This window comes from Pristis pectinata, chromosome 13, assembly GCF_009764475.1.
Source record: "Pristis pectinata isolate sPriPec2 chromosome 13, sPriPec2.1.pri, whole genome shotgun sequence".
NCBI lineage: Eukaryota > Metazoa > Chordata > Chondrichthyes > Rhinopristiformes > Pristidae > Pristis > Pristis pectinata.
In genome coordinates this window covers 3243217-3258976 of record NC_067417.1, presented here as the reverse complement: position 1 = coordinate 3258976, position 15760 = coordinate 3243217, and the positions used below count along the sequence as shown (strand labels likewise).

At 44.1% G+C, this 15760-nt stretch overlaps 1 protein-coding gene across 1 annotated transcript in view; it reads right to left on the bottom strand.

Moving 5' to 3' along the window:
• The window catches only part of dync1li2 (dynein, cytoplasmic 1, light intermediate chain 2), a 90525-nt gene that overhangs the window by 8529 nt on the left and 66236 nt on the right, over positions 1-15760 (bottom strand). Inside the window, exon 12 of the mRNA XM_052028156.1 lies at positions 1019-1138. Coding sequence (XP_051884116.1) covers positions 1019-1138 — 120 coding nt within the window. The remainder of the gene's footprint in view (positions 1-1018; positions 1139-15760) is intronic.

The window sequence follows — 15760 nt, the reverse complement described above, 5'->3', positions numbered from 1 at the left end:
TCCCAATGATTGAATTTTATCCAGTTTTCCCCATCAACACACAAAAAAACGCAAATTTGAAACAACATATTCCCAAGCCCTCTGGACAATTACAGCTGGACTACATCCCAATTGCTTCAATTCAGTTCCTTGCCCCAAGCTGTAGGAGTATTACAGTTTAAGCTCTGTGATGCTTGGTCAGAAGCTAATGGGAAGACTAGAACCCTAACAGTAGTTTTATACAGGATACAACAGCAGGACCTTTTCAGTGGTTAGCAGACTAATACAGAAAGCTCAGATTGGGGGAAAAACAGGACATGTGGGAACACACTAGGTCTGTAAATGAGCAATATGGTTACTGTGGAAGGACACACAATTTGTGGAACAAGATACTGGATTGAAGGACAATTATTTAACACATTCAATACAGCTCCTCCTCTCCAATAGAGCAGTTTATCATGGCCAACCCATATCCCACTACCTTTCCTTTCCCCTTTACAATTTCCAGTTGATAACAGAACTGTTAAACGGTAGAACTTTAAGCTGTTCCTTTTTCCACTCACAGGCTAGCGACTGATTGGATGTCAGTTCCATGATCGGTAATCAATCTTCAGCTCCTGCCAGTGGTCATTGTTCCTTTGTTCTGATGTTATAATGTTGAGTGGCTGCCCATGGGGGATAAGACCATTTCCTCCATGTTCTTTCGCTATGTGCATATACACGCCAGCAGGAATTGTTGTGCGTGCAACACAGTACAGCAATTCTTACACAATAGTCTTGTTGCAAGACCCGGGGGCCACTGCAGCGGACTGCTCTGACAACAATCGTCTTAACAGTCAAGACCCTGATGTGTAAGCCTCAGTCACCTTAGTTACCCTTGATTTACTGCTTAGTCTTGATTTACAGCTTTGGACATACTGATGGATTGTTTCCAAAAGACAAAGAAAATCCCCTCGCCTTCACAGGAATCTCAGCAGTAATGTTGTGGCTGAAGGCACCACCTTCAGCCCAATGCATCCAACAGGTGTCAAGGCCTTACCTGACTTCTTGGCTGTGTTCTGTACTCCTCCGGCTCCAGGACTCCCGGGAGAACCTGTCTTTTTACTCAATAAGCTATTAAAGAAGTTGGCCAGCACTCCTTCATTTGCAGCAGCAGGACCTGAAATTAAAAAGGAAGGAATAACTCAATGCTTCCAGCTGAACCCAGACTTTATGCACCAAGGTGGACCTTCAGAGAAAATTCAAGTTTATTGAAGGTGTTTCCTGTGGAAGATGGACAGCGGGAAAGATAAAGGGATATGCATTTCTATTTATGCTTCGTGTTCCTTTGAGACGTCCCAAATCATCTCTTACAGTCACTGATGTATTTTTGAAATATGGTCACTCATGTAATGTAGGGAAACAAACTACTGCAAAGGTTGGAATCCTGAAGTAGAAACAGTAATGTCAAGCAGATCGGCACTCTGATTTCCAGTTGTGTGTTATTATTGCAGCATAGGAAGTGTAGCAGGCAATTTGTGCAGAGCAAGTTCATGCAATTAAATCACTAACATATTTTTTTTAAAAAAAGAAACTAGGAGTCTAATCCCACCACCAAGCACAAAACCTGTAGTCCTGTCTATCACAGCTCTTCAGGCAAGACATGCAAGCATGCTTCAAATATGATGGGTCTTTCTCCCTCTACATTCTTTCAGGCAGTGAATTCCACACCCACCACCTTCTGAGTAAATGCTGTTTTTCCTTCTCTTAATTGCTTCAACTATGAACCCTCTACTAAAGGATTATGTCCATCCTACTTGCTTTATCCAAACTACGCCTTGTACATCTCAATCGTCTCCCCTCAACATCCTCTGCTCTTAAGAAAACAAACCCATCTTTTCCAATCTTTCCTCACAGCTAAAATTTACCAGTTTGGCAACAGCACTGTAATTTCCTCTGCACCTTTTACAGGAGAGTGATTGCTGACACCAGAAACATATGCAGTACTCAAGCTATAGCAGAATTAGTGCTGTGCCGTTACATTCTATGCTTTGGCTAAGGAAAGTATCTATGTGCCATTTGAACCAAATCTACCCGTCCTTCTACCTTCACGGTTCTGTGGACATAAATTCACAGGTCCCCCTGTTCCTCCACACTTCTCACCACCTTCCTTTTCACCTTGTATCCTCATCTTGTTGCACCTCCCCAATGCATCACCCTGGCCAACATCCCCACAACTGAGGCCCGAACTACATTCAGTCGACTGTTGGGCAGGCCACATCATTCCCATGCCCAATAGAAGACTCCAGAACGGATGCTGTTCTGAGCTCTGTCACAGAAATAGTTAACGGGGCAGTGGGAGGAAGAGATCCAAGAATGGTCCCAAACCTCTGGAAAAGATGCAACATCCCACATCCCAGAAGATTGGAGGGTTGCAGATGTTGTTCCCTTATTCAAGAAAAGGGAGTAGAGATAGCCCAGGAAATTATAGACCAGTGAGTCTTACCTCAGTGGTTGGTAAACTGATGAAGATCCTGAGAGGGAGGATTTATGAACATTTGGAGAGGTATAATATGATTAGGAATAGTCAGCATGGCTTTGTCAAGGGCAGGTCCTGCCTTACGAGCCTGATTGAATTTTTTGAGGATGTGAGGGAGAGCAGTAGATGTAGTGTATATGGATTTCAGCAAGGCATTTGATAAGGTACCCCATGCAAGGTTTATTGAGAAAGTAAGGAGGCATGGGATCCAAGGGGACATTGCAATGTGGATCCAGAACTGGCTGGCCCACAGAAGGCAAAGAGTGGTTGTTGAAGGGTCGTATTCTGCATGGAGGTCGGTGACCAGTGGTGTACCTCAGTGATCTGTCCTGGGACCCTTACTCTTTGAGATTTTTATAAACGACCTGGATGAAGTGGAGGGATGGGTTAGAAAGTTTGCGGATGACACGAAGGTTGGGGGTGTTGTGGATAGTTTGGAGGGCTGTCAGAGGTTACAGAGGGACATAGATAGGATGCAAAGTTGGGCTGAGAAGTGGCAGATGCAGTTCAACCCAGATAAATGTGAAGTGGTTCATTTTGGTAGGTCAAATATGATGGCAGAGTATAGTATTAATGGTAGGACTCTTGGCAGTGTGGAGGATCAGAGGGATCTTGGGGTCCGAGTCCATAGGACGCTCAAAGCGGCTGTGCAGGTTGACTGTGGTTAAGGCGGCATATGGTGTATTGTCCTTCATCAATTGGGGAATCAAATTTAGGAGCTGAGAGGTATTGTTGCAGCTATATAGGACCCTGGTCAGACCCCACTTGGAGTACTGTGCTCAGTTCTGGTTGCCTCACTACAGGAAGGATGTGGAGGCCAGAGAGAGGGTGCAGGGGAGATTTACAAGGATGCTGCCTGGATTGCAGGGCATGCCTATGAAAGCAGGTTGAGGGAACTCAGCCTTTTCTCCTTGGAGCGACAGAGGATGAGGGGGGACCTGATAGAGGTGTATAAGATGATGAGAGGCATTGATCGGGTGGATAGTCAGATGCTTTCCCCCAGGGCTGAAATGGTGGCCACAAGAGGACACAGGTTTAAGGTGCAGGGGAGTAGGTACAGAGGAGATGTCAGGGGTAAGTTTTTTTACTCAGAGAGTGGTGAGTGCGTGGAATGGGCTGCCGGCAACAGTGGTGGAGGCAGATATGATAGGGTCTTTTAAGAAGCTTTTGGATAGGTACATGGAGCTGAGAAAAATAGAGGACTATGGGTAAGCCTAGTAATTTCTGAGGTAGGGACATGCTCGGCACAGCTTTGTGGGCCGAAGGGCCTGAATTGTGCTGTAGCTTTATGTTCTATCCTTGAATCATTGGTCCATGACCATTCAAGGCAGAGCAGCAGCATCCAGAACGGCACCAGGGTCCATGCATCAGGAGTTTACAGAAGCCCACCGGAAGTGCCAGAAAGAGCACTCCTCATGCTACCCAGCTGTCTGTCCCACTGGTGACAGTCTATAATCCCAGTGGCCTCAACAGTCACCTCAGAGCTCAAAGAACACGACTGGGAAACAGACATCCTCCATCGTGAGGGGCTATACAAGACGAAGAAACTTTCTCACCACTGCTGTAGCTAGAGGGATTGAAAAGTCTCAGAGCCTCTGCACTTTCCTTCCCTGCCTCTTTAACAGCATGGCAGACACTTCATCCAGATCTGGCCACTTATCCACTTTTAAGGATGCTAAACTTTAATATTTCTTTTCCTACGATGCTTACCCCAGCCAATAATTCAGATTTCCTCCTTAACTACAACGTCAGAATCACACCCTTCTTTTGTCAAGGCAAAGCATTCATGAAGAATCTCACCCCATCCTCTATCTCCATACTTAGGTTACAGTTTAGTGCCCTAATAGACCCTATTCTTTCCCTGGTTAATCTCCTGCTCTACGTACATAAAAACATCTTTGGATCTTCAATTTTACTTGCAAATATGTTTGTCTTCCTAATTCCCCTCCTACACTTTCTATATTCTAATCTGTTGTATTAAGCCACGTCTGGCATAAGCTTCACTTTTTTTAAAAACCTTACCCTCTATGGACTTTGCGAGGCTCAATGGGACTACCCTACACCTTTTCTTTGTGGGAATATCTTTACCCTGAATCCTTTGATGTCCTCCTTGAACACCTCCCTTTGCTCTGAACACTGACTCATCTTCCAGTCCACTTTTACTAAATCACTTCTCCTTCTGGTAAAGTTGGCTTTACCCCAATTTAGGATCTTTTACTCCTATTTTATCTGTGTCCTTTTCCATAACTATGCTGAATCCAAAAGAAGTGCTCTCCCACTGATATCCCTTCCACCAGTCCAGCTTCATTCCCCAAAACTAAATCCAGAATTTAATATTAAGATAATTGAATTCCCCACTAATGCTGGCCTATTTTTTCCATTTGTCAGAACTGTGCCTAAAAGTTTGCTCTTCTCCATCAGTGCAGTCAGTCAGAAAAAGTGATTTAACAGCCTTCAATGAAGAATGCGAGGAAAGTGTGGAATGGAAGGGGTTCTTTTAATGATTACTGAGCCTCCAACAAGGTAGAGACAAATCATTCAAATGTTGACAGAGCAGCTTCAACATTCGTATATTTTTTTTACACTGAATGGTTGTATGTTCAAGGAAGAACACAGACAGACAGTGCTTCATTAAGCATCAACTTGATCTCATGGACCAGGCAGTGGTCAGGACTTGGCTGCTCAAGGGATCTTTTCTGACAATGATCCCTCCCAAAGGTAAAACAGATTTTCTAGAAGAATTGTGAACTAATGTGCAAGAAATTAATGAGAGACTGTCTTTTGAAAAGAAAACTATTATGGTTAAATTAATAAAAAAACATTATTGCCAGAACAGAGAGAATACTCAGTCTTCCTTGCTCTGCAGAAAAACAAGTCAGAAGCAAATGTACAAAGCAGCCGTCATAGACATGACTCAATTTTAGCTCCTGCCAGTAAGTGGAAGGAAATGCAATCAAACGAACCATGGAATGTCGCGATAATCTGCCAATGCAACTTCAGAGACACTTTGCTCAGAATTTACAGCACAGAAAGAGGCCATTCAGATCAGCTGGTGCAGGCTAAGTTTGTGTTCTACACATACTGGCTCCTACCCCACCTCTTTCACACCTCACAGACATGCTCTACTTCTCCAACTTCCCCTTAAATGCGTCTATAAGAACCACTCCACATTATAACAATTACATTGTCACCATTGTGTGAAGAGATTTTTTTCACCTAAATTCCAAGGTAGGAGGAAAGTGCCAAGTCACTTCAATAGAGCAGTTACAACCAAATATCAAACCAGGGCACGAGGGAGCACTTGATTTGTTATGATCACCTTTGCATTTGTGAATACTTCCCCACCCTTACCTTTAACCAATTTTAAAGGCCTCATCGTTACCCCTCTACCACCCCCACCCCAGAGAGAACGACTCCAACCCATTTAGTCATTCTCAATAGTTGTAGTTTCCTGGTTCTGTATCAGTACTATTAATATTTATCAGCACCTTCTACACTACATCAGGGGCCCAGGACTCGCAGATTGTGTCTGGAGAAGCTCAGTAATATTCCCCAACACTGAAGGGCAAGTTGTTTGCATAGACTTCAAAATAATTATTGCAGCACAAGCTACTCCCCCAACCATTATCCAAGAAAAAAAGCAGCACAAATGACAGCAGCGGATTCTTTTATTCACCAAAACTGGGACCACTGCAACTGCATTCAGTACTGTAGTTCATTGTTCCTGCATTGTCCCCTCCCTCATTCCTTGAGCTGAGTACGTGTTCTGACATGGTTTTAAGGACATCCTAAGCACATCATAGAGCAATCGAGCACCGATCTGAAGGGCAGCCATTATGATAATGTAGGAAATGCAACAACCCAAGCTCCCACAAGTGCCATGGTGTTAATGACAGCATTAATCTGTTCAGTGATAACAATGACTCAACACTCCAGTGAGAAATCATCTGCTCTTCCCCCAGATAGTGGCACAAGATTTTTTTTGGTAACAGCCACCTGAGGGAGTCCAGTCCAACAGAGCATGCCACTGTTTAATGTTTGCCCCGCAATTTCTTAAAATTCAGGACGTCCCAATTCAACTACAAAGTCCAGGAGAGTAAAACACTGCACATGTACACTGTCAGCAAATATCCAAATAACTGGAGTGAAAATACAGGATCCCTCAAAGTTACTGGAAAGATGCAAAAAATAAAGTAAATGTCTGAGAAACAAAGGACTGCAGATGCTAGAATCTAGAAAAACAAGATGCTGGAGGAGCTCAGCAGGCCAGGCAGCATCCGTGAAGAAAAGCAGGCGGTCAACGTTTCGGGTCAGAAACCCTTCTTCAGGACTGAAGATGGGAAAAGGGGAAGCCCAATACATAGGAGGGAAAAGCAGAGCAGTGATAGTGTGGACAACAGAGGGGAGGTGGGATGGGCACAGGGTGGTGATAGATGCAGGTAAGGGATAGTGGTAGGCAGGTGCGGGGGAGGGGAGAGCAGATCCACTGGGGGCTGGGTCAAAAGTAAGGAGAGAAAGAAATAAAAAAGACTAGGAAAGGAAAGCATGGTTGGCGGGGGGGGGGGGGGGGGGGGCGGGTTGTGAGGATTACCTAAAGTGGGAGAATTCAATGTTCATGCCGTTAGGTTGCAAGGTTCCAAGACGGAAAATGAGGTGCTGTTTCTCCAGTTTATGCTTGGAATTCTCCTGGGAGGAGGCCGAGGACTGACATATCAGTGACAGTGTGGGAGGGGAGAGTTGAAATGACTGGCAGTGGGAAGATGCAGGTCGCGGTTAGGACGGAGCGCAGGTGCTCTGCGAAATAGTCACCTAGTCTGTGTTTGGTCTCACCAATGTAGAGGCCACACTTGGAGCACTGAATGCAGTAGATGATATTAAGGGATGAAATAAAGTAAATGGTTAGTAGAAGGTCGCAAAACCAAGTGCCTGAATTTGTGTAACAGCTTTTACCTTGGGGTCATGCTCACCTCAGAATCGTTGCCTAAAGCATCAAGCTAGAAGAACTAGATTCATGCACAAGGATTCCCTTGTTTACCAGAATGTTTTACTATCTGATTAAGATTATAGGGGTAACAGAAAAATTATTTCTTTCTTTGGGGAAGGGAGGGGTTTGCCAAAAGTTCAGATAACAAGGAGAAAAGCTCAGTGAGGGAACTCAGGACATTCCAGGTGGGAGGTTTGTGAGGAAAGGCCAATCTCCACAAGAAGGGCGGTGGGAACTTAAATGTAACAGCTAAACTTGATAGATTTCTTTGCACGATTCTGGTGGAGCCAAGCAGGGTAAAATGGAGTTCAGATCAGATCCAATCTCGAAAATGAGGAATTGAATGGTTTCTTCATGTTTCTTGTATGATTTGGACATGAATGGAATTAAAGATACGGGGTTAGCACAGTAAAGTGGTACCGAGATAACAGAGCAACGACAACCTCACTGAATGCAAGGGCAAGATGAGTGATCTATTCCTGCTTCCATTTCTTAGATTGTATTCTGCTAGGATATTAATCCCCCTTGTATATATGCCAGAATTATCTGTACTCAGCAAACCATTTCGAAGAAACCCAAAGTTCCAAAGGGTTAATAATTAAGGTAGGCTTCCTATAACATGTTAAAATCTTCACTGTGGGTACAGAAGTCTTTTCAACCTCTTAACCATTCCATCCTTGCATGCTGTCTCAAATGACGTTAATAGTCTGAATAAATCAGATACACAAAGGCGGATGTTACTCTCAAACAATAGCAGAGTGGTTTGCAATCCCAGTTAACTGCAAGAATTCTTCACTGAACTTCTGAAGGCACCACACCCTTTTCCCCACCCAGTATGTTCTCAGCCAGCTCAATGGTAGGTGTTAAATGCTTAAGCAATTAATTTGATTAGCCTCTTGTTCACCATCCAACTCTGCTTCAAATCGTGGCAGTCAGATTGGACAAGATTGTTTTTTTATAACAAGAATCTGAAGCCATTATGTGGGAGTCCTGTAATTTCTCCTTTTCTATTTATGACATAATATACTTGTAGTATATATTTAATATACTTATTGTCTCAGGTGTGGTTAGGGTGAAATCAAAGTGTAGGCTAACTATCACACACACAATGCTGGAGGAACTCAGCAGGTCAGGTAGCAGCTATGGAGGGAAATAAATAGTCGATGTTTCGGGTCAAGACCCTTCATCAGGACCGGAAAGGGAAAGTAGAAGCCAGAATAAGGTGGTCAGGGGAGGGGGAGGAGCACAGGAAGGCAGGTGATTGGACGAGGCCAGGTGAGAGGGGCAAGGTAGGTGGGTGGGGGAGGGTGGATGAAAATAGAAGACAACAACTATTTTCCCAAAGTAGGGAACTGTGCAAAGGCAACTCCTCTCTGATTTCTCTGCACACTGATGCTCTCCTAATTTCATTGCACAGGACTACTGTTGCCTTTGCTATGAAAAGCCTTCACAAACGTAACTCTGTCTCCACAGATGCTGCCCGATCTGAGAGCACTTCTAGCATTTTCTGGTTTTATGTCTGGAATATCCCATTCCTTGGCACTGCATGACTTCAAAGAGCAGAAAGCCTGCAACTTGCTCAATAATTTTCCCTTAACCAACATCACTAAAATAGACTTGTTCATTATTGCATTGCTATTTTTGGCAACAAATTACAGCAGTGACCACTCTTGACCAAACAACTTCAATGGCAGTAAAGCACTTCAGGCCATCCCAAGACCAATGAAGTACAGATTGAGACAGGGCATTTGACCCAACTCATCCATGCCAACCCAGTGGGCACCCCTTTCATATTAACCCAGCTCCCCAGCACTCAGTCCAAAAGCCCTCTAAGCCTAAGTGATTCAAGTGCTCATCTAGACATTTTATAGATGCTGTCAGTGACCCAGCTTCAACCACTCTCTCAGGTAATGCATTTCAGGTACTCATCACCCTCTGGGTGAAGGCAGCCCTCAGACCCCTCTATAACCCTTTGCCCTTCCCCTAAACCTAGGTACTCTTGTTTTGCCTACCTCTGATATGGGGAAAGCTTCTGGCAGTCTACCCTATCTATACCCCTCAGTTTTATACATCTCAATCATTTGCCTCCTTAACCTCATCCACCCAGGGAGAAAAGATCTAGCTTCTCCAGTCTCTCATAACTGAACTGCTCCATCCCAGGCAACACCCTGGTCAACCCTCTCTGCAGCCTCTTCAGTGCAGTCACATCCTTCCTACAGTGCGGTGACCAGAACTGCACACAGTGCTCCAGATGAGGTCCGACCAATGTTTTATGAAGTTGGAGCATAACCTCCCATTTCTGCTTTCAATGCCCTAACAGAGGCCAGTATCCCATATTCCTGCATCTACCTGCTTTGGCACCTTAAAGGATCAATGGACGTACACAGAGGTCCCTGTTCCTCAATACTCCCCAAGAACCTTGTGCAAGTCCTAGCCTCATTTGTCTGGATTAATCTCCATCGACCATTTTTCAGCCCACTGATATCTCCCTGCAGCCCAAGACTACCCTCCACATTATCAACAACTCCACCAATCTTCCTGTCATCCTGCATCTTACCTCCCATATCCAAGTCCATTCACATACATTACAAGCAAGGGTCCCCAGCACTGAATCTTGTGGGACACAAGTCACAGGCATCCAATCACAAAAACAACCATCTACCATCACCCTCTTATTGCCAAGATAATTTTCAACCTAGTTTGCCAACTTGCCCTGGGTCCCATGGGCTCTAACCTTTGAACCAGTCTCCCATGCCTTGTCAAAGGTATTACTAAAGGTCATGTAAATCATACCTACTACCCTGCCCTCATCAATATATTTTGTTACCTCTTCAAAGAATTCAATCAAATTGGTCAGAGTCTGCATTTAAAGCCATGCTGGCTATCTCTGATTAGTCCCTGCCTTCCCAAGTGATCATTAATCCTGTCCCTCAAATTTTTCCCTAGTATCTTCCCTACCACTGGACTCGTGTTGTCTTCCGTTACCAGGCTTTTCCTTGCTGCATTCTTGAAAAGGGGGACCACTTCTTACTGTCCCCCAGTGTGACCAGTGAAGATTTAAAAATCTCAACCAGAGCGCCAGCAATCTCTTCCCTTGCCTCCAAGTTATTCTTTGGATCTAACTATTTCCAATTCTGCTCAGTGGCCTTGGGTCATCATTCATATTCTTTGCATAAAATGGTAAGCAGCAAGCACCATTTCCTCCCCAACCCACATGAACTACAGGCCACTGATGCCCAAGGATGGATTATTATCCTTGAGTGATGTACCAAAGGGGAGCCAGCACCTGGCATTTATGAACGACGTGGTAAAATGTCCCGAGATCCTTCAATAATGAGGTTAATCTCACACTGAGGCACAGAAACACAGGACAGGTTACCAAACATTTGGTTACATGTTTTGAGTGACAAAGCAAGACGGTATTTAGCTGAAGATCTAAGCATCAACACCCAGCACAATGGAATGTGGGATACACAGGCCAGAAAGAGGATGAGCAGACATCCCAGTGTTGTGGAGCAGGTTTACAGAAACTGGGAGGGAGGGACAATGAGGGATCAGAAAAGAACAGATTTTAACTGAACTGGACAAAAATTTGCCCTGAGCCCCAAAAATATGTCATGTATCTCAAGCCACCCTCCAAAGACATCAAAATCAGTTCCACTGACTCTCAGACACACTTGCCTCATCTTCATGTATAAGCACCAAAAGGCCAGTTAGCTCCCCTGACCACCACTGAACCTATGCTGTCCCACACCATGCGCACTAACGGGAAGTGGGTAAGTAGGAAAAGGGGGAATTCTGCTTAAATCTGTTCCATAGTCCAGTTAGATTGGCCATGCTTTCCCTGCTGCCACCTAGTTGTGAGGGGACTGCTGTGGTCTATGCCAACCCTGAAAGTACATCTTCAATTAGAATTAATACATCAGTTCTAACAAATGTGTAGCTGCTGCAGGGACTGGAACTCGTTATTCCTAGATTAGACTATAAAACCTTCACGTTTCAAACAAAACATGAACCGTAAATCACCACTTTGATGGCCTAAGAATTGTTTTTCACCCTGTAAAAAAATGGCAGGTACAGCTTCGCTGGCTCCCATTATAAAGCTTCATCTTCACTAGAAATCGATCCCCACAGCTTTATACCCAAATAAAGGAATGATTCACAAAGACATTTTGGAAACCTGGAATAAAAGCCACCTTTCTGAACTGATGAGACAGCCTGAAATAGCAATCTGACAGGACGAAGTTGGTAGAATGACTGCTTGACAGGGAACAACACTGCACGGGAGATAACTTGAATTCTATTGTGCAATACATGACCTCAGCATGTCCCAAAGCAAACTGCATTCAATGTAGCTTTTTGTTTAGGAAAAAAGAGCTATAGTTGTAATGCAGGGAATGCAGAAGCTAATGAACCAGAGCCCAACCTTCTCAGCAATTGGGATTAGTAAAGGCCAAAAGCTTGAATATACAACTCTTGCTTCATGGCATCATTTCACAAGGTGAGGGCAATCATTGATTTGCACACAAGATCAGAAGGTGGGCGGTGCAACTGCACTAGTTGTGTTCAGAAGATTCCTTACAACACCAAATAAATGTAACCATTCAGAAGATTTGCATGTTTGCACTCAAGAGACAGAACCTTGGTTTATGCAATACCCTGTATACCCTCATATTGCCCCAAAGTGCATTAATAGCAGTTAAGTACTTTGAGCTGAACCCACTGTTGTAATTCAGGAAACAACGGGTACCAAGATATTCAGAAACCACAATGAGATAATTAACAGATAATCTGTTTATGAACCACCCATGTTGACTCACAGAAAAGTTGGCATTGGAATATCTTCAAGAGATGATGAGAAGCTGACCAAGAGCAGATCTGTTAAGGTGTGATGCAGGAGACAAGAAGAGCAAGTGGGGTTCCAAAAGAGCATTCCCATTCTTAATTCCCTGGAAGCTGGAAACAGCCATGAGTAGTGAAGTAAAAGGTAAACAGGATGTACAAGATACCAAAGCTGGAGGAATGCAGATATCGTAAAGGTTTTAGATTTGGAGATTAGAAAAATAGGGCAAGGCTGTGAAGGAATTGGAAAACCAGATGAGAATTTTAACTTGATGGTTGACTAGGAGTCAATGCAATTTGGTGGCAATGGGAGGGAGCTTAATGCAACTTTAGATTCGGTTTCACAGTTTTGGACAAGCTAAATTTAATGAAGAACAAAATATAGAGCCCAGCAAGGAGTAAATCATGTATGGACTAGACCAGAAGTGATAGAGATGTCATTGGGTTGGAATCTTAGTCAACATTGAATGCTGCACCTCACCATGAAACCCTGGTAACACAGGCAGAGAAACTGCAGGTTTAGGAGGTCGTCACTTCCGGCCCCAAGCCCCGTCTTTGCCAAAACAAATTCCTTTGCCCAACCTCTCCCACACTTGTTTCTTCCTTTAGATATTTGCAAGATTTATTACTAAGGAGCTGGGTCACCTTGAAGGCAAACTTTTATCTCACAGCACATACTGAAGAATTACTCAAATTGACACTTCAGCTTGTTCAATTAGCAGCATCTTGCTTCACATAATGCATTACCACCAGAGGGGGGAACGGATAGGTTGGGTCTGTTTTTCCTTGTAGCTGAAGCAGTTGGGGAAGGGCTGGGAGGGAATCTGACAGAGGTATACAAATTATGAGTGGCTCAGACAGGGTGGATATTGAGAACTGAGAGATTCCCAAAACCAGACTGCATCAGTTTAGAGTAAGAGTGTTAGAAGGATGAGAGGAATTTTTCCCTCACCCAGAGGGAGGTTGCAATCTGAAGTGCACCACCCGAGGCAGATAACCATTTAAAAGTATCAGGACAAGCACTTGAATCACCAAGGCTATGGACCAAATGCTGCTAAATGGGATTGGTATAGATGGGCACTCGATAGTCTGCATGGACATGGTGGGCCGAAGGGCCTGTTCCTGAACTATATGACTACATGACTTCTAAGTTCTTTTTCTCAGACGAAGGGTTAATGGTCTGAAACAGTAACCAAGGCTGACTGACCGACTGATCATTTTCTTCCTGTATGACTCCCATGTCTAACTTCAGAACAGAAGCTGGTCAACAATGCAGCCTGCTGCACAGGGAACGCTTCTATGACAGAAGTGCTGCTCTTTGACGGAACATCAAGCAGCCTTAGTCTGCCTTTTTACAGTAGGAAGTGAAGAGCAAAACCAGAGACACACTGCGGTGGGATTATGACAAATGATCGAGGGGGTTTGCTTTCCTTAGCCAATGTAGCTTTGTCAAGACAGCCCTCTAGTGCTCAGACCCGTCTGCAGAGTTGAAAAAAAGCTATTGATCTTAAACTGCAACAGCTCCAAGGGATTCGAGATAATCACTGCTGAATTCAGTGTCTCACACAGACAAGATTAATTGGTCGCTGAAATTTCATGACACAAAGGCTCATGTCACCTTCCCAACCATTATTCAGTGAAATCTTGATCCATAGACTGAACTGCACAATGTCACACTCACAAGTTACTTAATACAGGTAAGTGCTCACTGGAGTAATGGAGCTGTAAGTGCATTAGGCCTTTAGACTCCATCCTGAGTTCAACCAGAGGTCAACTAACTGCATGGTGTGGTGAACTTTCAAAAAATCAATTTCAATTATTATTTACTCCAAAAAAGTTTCAAAGGAGCAATTTTAGTAACTAGGGAAACTTCCAGAGTGCAAGAGGGCATATTAAAGTACAATATTCTATCCTCTGTTCAATCTTTTTTTAGTTAAGCTTCATCTTACTCATGCCCAGAAACAGGATCCATTCTGACAAGCAGAATATCTGAAATCAGTCTGGCCACTTCCATCTCCAACCCTGTTCCAACCCTCTGCCGACTCCACCCAATACAGGTTATATTTTTATTAGTCACATGTACATCGAAACACACAGTGAAATGCATCTTTTGCGTAGTGTTCTGGGGGCAGCCCGCAAGTGTCGCCAAGCTTCTGGCGTCAACATAGCATGCCCACAACCTCCTAACCTGTACGTCTTTGGAATGTGGAAGGAAACCAGAACACCCGGAGGAAACCCACGCAGACACGGGGAGAACGTACAAACTCCTTACAGACAGCAGTCGGAATTGAGCCCGGGTCACTGGCATTGTAAAGCGTTACACTAACCACTACACTACCGTGCCTGCCTGTCATCCCGAAATCAATTTCCCTATCCGTCCGCTGTAAATAACACAGTGCCACGAGGTCGATTCGAACAAATACCTTTATTAGCAGTGCACCGCTAGGAGAATTCTCTTCAGCACTCACTAAGAGTCGCTTCCCAAGTTCTCCCAGTACAAAGAGGTAGACAGAGATTTATACAGGTATTGTCACACACACTTTAATGAGTCAGGTGCCGGAGTTCTTGGTTGAGCAGGAAACGGACAAAGGGCTACTGCAGATGGACAAAGAGTAGCCTAACACCACAGGTTCAGCTAATCATTTTGCAATCGGGTGAGACAAAGGCAGGTATCACCTTCATTGTTTGAGACAGCCTTCCCATTTCCCATTAAGATTGATCATCATCCCCATAGTCAAGCATAATGGGAATCCAATTAAGTTCCAGACACAGCAATTACCACACAGCACCCAGCCCAGGTAAGCAGTGGTGTGGTTGTTCTGGCCTGAAGGACACTTTTTAAATCAGTATTTCGAGCAGCCATAATTCTCATCCGTCTTAAATTTATTAATCCTACACCTCCTCATGCCCATATATTAAACAATGGAATTATATTTGTACTCATACTTAGATTCCTGAAAATCTCATTCTCCAAGCCCTCTAACAGCTGTACATCTTCTGTGGTTAGGTGTTACTGTGGCTCAGTGGACGGAGTTTTTGTCAAGTTGTGAGTCAATGTCTCACTCCTGAAATTCAAGTACAAGTCTAGGCTGACACTCCCTGTGCAATGCCAAGGGAGCTTTCATCATTGGAAGTAGAGAGTTTAAGACGAGTTTAAACAGAGTCCATCGCCCTGTCAGGCAGATATAAAGATCCTACAACACCTTCTCAAAGGGGGTCACACCCTGGTCAATATTTATCCCATCAACCTCACAAAAATACACCGCCTGCCTGCAATCACACTCCAACTGTGGATTTTGCTGTGCAAAATTGGTTGCTGCGTTTCCAATATTACAGTGACAACACTTCAAAAAACACTTCATTGGCTCTAGAGTCATGAGAAACACTAATTGAATGTAAATCCCTTTTCTCCCTGGATTAGCATCTCTCACAGTAAG